Source organism: Melampsora larici-populina (assembly GCF_000204055.1).
Source record: "Melampsora larici-populina 98AG31 unplaced genomic scaffold MELLAscaffold_139, whole genome shotgun sequence".
Taxonomy (NCBI): domain Eukaryota; kingdom Fungi; phylum Basidiomycota; class Pucciniomycetes; order Pucciniales; family Melampsoraceae; genus Melampsora; species Melampsora laricis-populina.
In genome coordinates, this window is record NW_006768903.1 from 1 (window position 1) to 7508 (window position 7508).

Below are 7508 nucleotides of genomic sequence, written 5' to 3' on the forward strand. Positions count from 1 at the left end.
GGACGACATGATTCTTCGATTCTTGCCAAGGACTTTGAATTATAACTATAAAGCTTTAACTGATTTAGGATGAATCTTTGGTGGGAAAACTTGTCGAAGCAGGTGTTCAAGGTCCCCTGGAACTTGTATCTTCACCTCTCGAAACCACATCAGGTCACCTAAGTAGCCTCTCGACAGAGCGTCTGCGACGTTCCCTTTAGATGTCACGCGTTTCGCTTGAATGTCACAAGCTAATATTGTAAGCAACCGCTGAATAGCTTTCCATTCCTCATTCACTAACCTATCCCTTGATTTCCTCTTTGTCACAGTCGACTGGGACGTAGTGTTGTCCGTCCACACTGCAAATTTCATCCCTATCGGAACAGCCTTTCTTAGTATGTCACTGTGTTGGATGCGGTCAGAAAACTTTGGGCTCACCTGCTATTTGCCTCAACTTTTGTAGAACCAGTAGCCCTAACCGTATTGCTACGATCTCAGCCCACGCTATCGTGCGCTTCTCCTTCTCGAGCGCCAGCGTTTGCCAACCTGGGGTGAATTCGAAGCAAGCCCAATCTTCGCCTATCAGAACTCCTATGCCAAATGAGGATGAGGCATCCCCCACCCAAGCTACTTCCGTTGCTTTGGGGGATGGAATAATTTGTCTAGTCTTAAAGTTTGTTAACACCCAATGCCATTCTCGTAAGTCTACTTTTACGCTTGATGTCGTGTGCCTGAGCGCTGACTTGTTCCTCCAGCTCTTCATCCAGCTGTAGAAGGAATTCATATATGGCTTCATGTGCGGTACGATATGAACAGTGTGTACCAACTTCCCCACAATACTCTCCACAGTATGTAACACCCATCTCTTTTCCGGCTCTAGTAAATCAACAATTAATTGTAATCTTTCTTTCAATTTAACTTCTGGCAGTCGCACCGTGTGGTCATGCCCATTCCAAATGAAGCCCAAAAACTTTTGTTCTGCCGCAAAATCGTGATTTTTGATTGGATTAGTCGATACTCCTAGGTCGTCACTCAACTTTGTAACATCTTCTAAAGTCACTCGATGGCCTGGTCGTCAAAACATCAAGTTGTCATCAACCCAACGGAAGATGACTATCTCCAGCAGTCTCTCCACGACTAGTTTCCAGACATGTGCCGGTGCGCCAAACACTCCACAACTCGCCACACCTCCGAAACCTACAGCTAAGTCGACCCAAACTCTATTATAAAAGTCCAATATGCAAAGGTAACGTCGCTGACAAGGGTGAATTGGCAATTGCCGATATGCCTTTTTCCAATCGAAGATCCCCACATCCCAATCTCCTGGGTTGTCCTGGAAGAATTCTGCTACCGTATTAAAATCATCCCAATATGTTCCATAATTTAGTTTATTTACGAAGGAATTTACAGAAGGTACTTCTGGGTCATTCTTCGGGAACGACAAATCGTTAACCATCCGAATGGACCCATTGCTATTAACAGCACTCCCCATTGGGTTTGATCGAAAGAAGCCGTAACACTGGAAAACTTCTTCGTGAGTGAATGGACCCTCCAATCTCCCCGCCTCCCACTCTTTCGCCAAAGTTGCCTCTATCTGCGACCTAGCTTCTAGAGCTGACTTATGATTTTCCGGGGTATACCACCTCAATCCAGCTAGTTCATGTTGCGGTATTCCTAGACAGAATCCATGTTTGAACCCATTTACAATGTACGGGATATCTGACTTTAAACCAACTTCTTCCATCAACATCACCCACATATCTACTTTCATATTGTGCCGAACCGGAGTTGGCCAAGGGTCACTAACGGGGACCGTGAAGATCTTCCTCTCACACAAAGGTAGCGGTTCCTTCCTTGATCTCCCTAGATTCTCTGTCGTGTCTTCGTCTGAATCAGAGGATGTATTAGAGCTTTGCTCTGTGACTGATGGCTCGGGGATCGTCTCTATCCTTTGCTCCTCTAACACCAACCGCTGTGCAGGTGCGCAAATATGCACTGACATCTCACTGTCCCTACTAAAACCCACAGCAATTTAAATTGGTATTTCTTTTTAGGCACATTTCTTTGCAAAGGATACAACTATGGAAGCTCTAAACACTAAAAATTCAAGAACATCAAGACGCGTTAATAAGAAAAGTTCCACGAGATCAATTTCCGCCAGTAGACCCAAGCCAGAACCAAGGTAAACCATCCAATCACAAAACTACGTCAGTCCAAACCGTCAACTTCATTTGAGCAAAACACCTCGCTGCTCATGTTGCTTGGGTCTCCTCTTGTGCGGACGACTTATTGTTCTGTCGATTCTTGTTTTGGTAATTTGGTTTATACAAAGTAGACGCTACTGGGGTGGTTGTTGATGTTGGTTGCTGATTCTCTCCTGCTAGCAACCAAGACGAACGTCAGGCAAACAGTCAAAATAGGAATCAGATCTCCGCATCAAGGGCTTACCATTCTTATTGTACGAATAATAATTATTCTTTTTAACGTAAGGCTTCTTAGCACCACTCCTTTTTCCTCTGAAGGATGACGCTTGATGCGATGGAGCATTTGAATCAGGAGTCTTATTGCTGACTTTTGAGGCGACATCAACCTTCTTCCTCCCGGTAGTAAAGCTATAGCCATACTTTTCTCCACCAACTGCATAAGGATTATCTTCAAACTGCAAATCACCAGCCCGATCTGCAAAGAATTTTGCATCCGCCTCAACCTTTGGTTGAAGACCATTTGGTAACCGAACCTTATCTTTGTAAACCGTCTTGCCATTAACTTTCGTCTTGACTAACTTTCGTCTCCTAAAGATCACAGTCTGTATAGCTAAGTGATAACAAAGGCCAACCATCCAACACAAGTATTTCTTCTTCAGGTCAGAAACTATTTTCTTATGCTTCACGATATAATCAGCATAGGCGTCTAACTGGTAGATTTCTCTCGCGTATCTCTCCTCCAGATCACACATCTCGATAAAATCTCCAAACGTTATTTGTTTTTCTAAAGCCTTCTGAGTAGATTTTGACTTCTCTCTTTTCTCTTTAGTTTTCTCATCATCGTCTTCATCATTATAAGCATCAAGGAATGACCTTTTGAAAACTGAGAGGGGTACATAAGTTCTAAGTCTCTTGAAACCTTTATCCCACTTCCTTGGTAAGTCTGGCAAATCCGCCGAGTCGAACTCTAATAGATCGAAATCTAACACAGCCTTCTTCGCTTTCTCAGACTCATCCGAACTCGAATCGTCTTCTGATGACGACTTATCAGAGTCAGACTCCGAGGAGCCCGAGGGGTCGCCATGGGGGCTGGACGACCTTTTCTTCTTTGGCTTAGAGCGTCTTCTCTTCTTCTTTTTCGACTTCAAAGAGTCTGAATCATCTGAGTTAGATTCGTCGCTCGAGGTTTCTTTCTTCTTTTGTTTCCTCTTCTTCGACCTCTTTTTTGGTTTCGAAGGTTCTGAGTCACTCGAGGAAGGTTCGTCACCAGGTCCGTTTCTCCCTTTTGCATCATGAAGTACTCCATCTACTCTATCCTGAGTGGGGCGTGCTGGATGGTCTTTCTGGTTCACCCCTCCTGAGATGCTAGCCAGCAGCTGACTCGAATCGTCAACTCGTGGATTTGACAGGCCTACCCCTGGAGCCGGGGCCCGTTTTGGATACGGCTCGTCATACTCCATTTCAACACTGGAACCGAAAGAAGAATTGAACGCTTGGATCAGCCGCCTGGTGGTCGGGCCATCTTTCGCATTTAGCGCCTTAGTCAACGCCTCTAGAATAGATTTGCTCCCCGGATTCGTGTTGAACTTCCCGGTTCCTCGTTGAGGAGTCCCCGTATAGCTGAAACAGAACCACAACCACACCAAACCAAGGTGAGTTTCTAACCTTCTTCACAACATCTTTATAACAGATAAGAAGGGAGAGGTGTTCTATCCGACAGAAGAGTATTAATTGATTCTCGCATGCCTCTATAGGTTTGGAATCCCTCCTCATACCTCGAACCTCACTTGCGTGAGGGACTAGGTCCATGGTGCGCATCAAGCTGCAACCTAGTAATCTCCAAGCGTAATGGGAGTGTCGTACTCTATGAACAGGCTCTCAAAGCAGCCCTCAGCATAGGATCTGCCGACCGTGGCTCATGGCGCTTCAGCAGCCTGCACTATTCCTCTGACCTGCGCATCTAGCAGCCATGGTCCACCAACACTACCATCTCCAGAATGACAGACATGTCTCGGATCAAGTGTGTGAGAAGAATACAAGGATAAAAAGGGAAAAAGAAGATGGAAAACGATTGTGGGTAAAAGACTTGTCTAACGACATACCATCTATAGGTAAGCTATTTTTCGGATCCAAATTTTCTTTTTGATCCGCTAAACCTTTCCCCTTCTTCGCAGCTTCTAGCTGACGCCTTTCTTCATCTCTCCATCTTTCCATCTTCTCTAACTCTTTCTGTTTGAGTACCAGTGGTTTCACGTCCGCCGTATCTGATTCTGGATCTTCACTTTCATCCTCCTCCTCGACTTTGCTCACCGGAGAGACTTGATCTCCCATCTCGTCTTGCGTATTCGCCTGATCCACTTGAATTGGCTCTTGAGGCTTCGACTTCGGTGCACGAGAGGCAGCCCGCTTCTGACGTTCCTCTGCTTGATCTTTCTCTTTCATCTGTCTAGCTAACTTCTTTTCCTCTTCTTGTCTTGCCGATGTAACCATTTCTTGACGATCTAACTTGCTTTTAATCAGTTTCTGGATTTGACTCTTGTTCATGTAGAAAGAAAATGACTTTTGGAGTGACTATAGCTAAGCTAGTTTTGAGAGCGTAAAGAATTTTAGAATAGTGACTATGATATTAAAGAAAAAAATTCTTAGAAAAAATTCTCTATTTTTAACTAAACACGTGCAAGACGTTTTTACTAGAAATTGAAAGAGAGAGATGTCGGAAAGAGAAGAGACCTCAGGAGGGCGTTTCTAGAGAGAAAAACTTTTCCCTCTCTAGTCTCTGCACAAATGCCACAACCAAATGGTTGCCCGGCCCGAGGGGCCTCGAGTCTCTACCCTTCCCGACTCTCCTTACGCCCGACGTATTGGACTATATATTACCGTCGCGAGCTTGGGGTAATCTACGATTCATTCTTTGTATGTCTCATTACTCAACACACAACCTCATTTTATATGTACCTGCACTATGGACTCTTCAACCTTTCAATCATGAATATCAATCATCTTACACTTTTCAATCTCAAAGTCTCTCATAATCCCATTTAAGAGAATATAATGTCTTACCCATAAATGCCTACCAATCCAATCCAAAAATTGGTTGAAAATATTTGATTTCCTCATTGGGATACACATCTGCCATTAAAGAAGTCTTTTAGTAATTTTATACCATGATCATGATCATCAATTAGAGCTACATTAACCTGAATCCAGGCTTTGAATTTTGAAATCAGAGAACTCAAGTGAGGGAATGGCTTTTTGAAGATATACTGCAGGCAGCTGACTGGATTGGTACCGACTGGCTGGGGACCCCGAGAGATGTACCGGGTCGAATTTGGTAAATCGCAATCTGTAAGATCACAAGAATTCGAAGAAGACCATCAACTTACCACAAGAAGATGAGCAAATCAAAATCAAAATCAAACAAATCCAAACCAATCGAAGTACTACAATCCACTTCAAATCAAAAACCATCAATCAAATCAGAATCAAACAACTTTAACCCATTCACCACTCTATTCAACTTAATCTTATTCTCAATTCAATTCATCTTCAAAATCATCAATTCTATTATTCGATTAATCTTATTTCAACCTCTCATTAGCTTTCCTATCATCATCTTCATCATCATCTCAATCACTCCTACGGCTCTTAATTATCTTATCAACTTATTCTCAACTAAACTCATTCGACTCTTGACCTTTTCAACACCTTCGATTCCTCATCTCACTTATCTCTATTGTACGATCCTCAATGGTCCATTCTTTTGTGAAGGATCAACTCTCAAACCGATTCCAGTATCTAAAATCACTCGATCAGTTGCTGATAGCGCTAAGTTAGCCTCCGATATCTTTGAATCCGTCGTCGGCCTGGGCGATCCTCATAACCTTGGCTTACATCAGGCTGATATCCTCGAATTGGCGTTGGCTGTACAACATTCTACTTCACTCGAAGGAAAAGATGTATTAGCACCTCAGCTTATGGATTTGAGTGAGATGACTAGAGATGTGAAAGATCAAATTATCAGTCTGAATAGTCAAGGCATCAATACCTTCTCATTCGTAGCTTATGAGGTGAGACACCATTTTCGATTTCTTAAAACACGAATTCAACATCACTGATGAAGTTCTTTACAATTTAGTTTTCAAGACTACAAGATTTGATAGAATTAATTCAATCAGGTTCCAAAAAATATACAACTCAACATGTTTCACACAACTTAGATATCTTATTCCAAAGACTTTCAGAAGACTTAACCAAACTATTAAATGATATTGACTTTCCTTACCATTAGCATCTAGAGCCAGTGATTTAGGTACAAAACTTACAAGTGACTTCTTATCATCACACTTTAAATTATTGAAATTTAAAGTATCTACTCCGATTTGGAAAAGATCTTTGAAGGATTCTTGTCTCAAGACAATGGGTCTAGAGACTTAATCGTAACTTCGGAAAAGGTGGAAAAGTTTAAATTGGTTTGGAAGGAAGAAACTTGAAGAAGTAAGAGTTCTAATGGCTTATCGTAATAATGTGGCCTTTCTGTAAGGTGATTGATTTGCTTGGATCTTTTATTCCATCGATTTTAAAATTTATTATAATACTGATCATCTTTCATTTCTTGAATGTAGGCTTCTTTAATTGGTTCACATATTGCTGATCATCAGTTATCAGCTGAAGATGAAGTTCATGCAATGAGACATATCATTGATAATGTCAAACAAGCCGTTAAGGAATCAAAGTCACAAAAAAAGCGGGTTAAGAAACTTGAGATTGATGCATAGGGAGTAATGTAAAAGATTTTGATAGGTCTTGTTTCATAAGATGCCAATGTAGTATAAGCTTTTCTAAGGAAGGTAAGATAGATCATTATATGTATATAGCTGTTATGGCCTTGGAAAGTTGTAATATCCTAATTCTACATGTGATAGTGTATTTTTGAAACCATGTTGCACAATGTCTGCTGTGTTATGTTTACTGTACTCCAATATGCTCAAGACAACTTTGACATTCATGAATACATTCTGACTCCTGAAAATCCAATCCGGTGCAGGTGCTCATAGATCATGATATATTGCACCGAAGAAGTCTGGAGAGTTCATGATCGAAGCCACATTCTCTTTCTCCAATCACAGTGACACTGACAATGTTCACATTGTGCAGGAAAAATGGCCGTAGAGGCCTTGGCTAATCTGAGCGAGATTGTAGGCAGCGTTGCAGAGGGTTCTCACGAGGCTGAAAAATGCTCACCATTGGAAGGATACATGCCTCTTAATCACTCACTAGCAGCTCACCCGGACAGATGGCATGTTTGAACAGATTGAAGATATACAC

At 42.1% G+C, this 7508-nt stretch overlaps 2 protein-coding genes across 2 annotated transcripts; one reads left to right on the forward strand and one right to left on the reverse strand.

Moving 5' to 3' along the window:
• Window positions 1-2029: 2029 nt before the first annotated feature.
• On the reverse strand, window positions 2030-4727 carry MELLADRAFT_114300 (uncharacterized protein; the record flags this gene model as incomplete). Its single annotated transcript, XM_007419182.1, has 5 exons — window positions 2030-2076; window positions 2428-2508; window positions 3451-3803; window positions 3971-4005; window positions 4494-4727. 5 exons carry the CDS (start codon window positions 4725-4727, stop codon window positions 2030-2032), a joined length of 750 nt encoding a protein of 249 aa, XP_007419244.1.
• Window positions 4728-5549: 822 nt separating this feature from the next.
• Window positions 5550-7120, forward strand: MELLADRAFT_73729 (uncharacterized protein; the record flags this gene model as incomplete). The annotated part of the gene is made up of 3 exons (XM_007419178.1): window positions 5550-6250; window positions 6319-6712; window positions 6792-7120. 2 exons carry the CDS (start codon window positions 5576-5578, stop codon window positions 6469-6471), a joined length of 828 nt encoding a protein of 275 aa, XP_007419240.1.
• Between the last annotated feature and the right edge of the window lie 388 nt (window positions 7121-7508).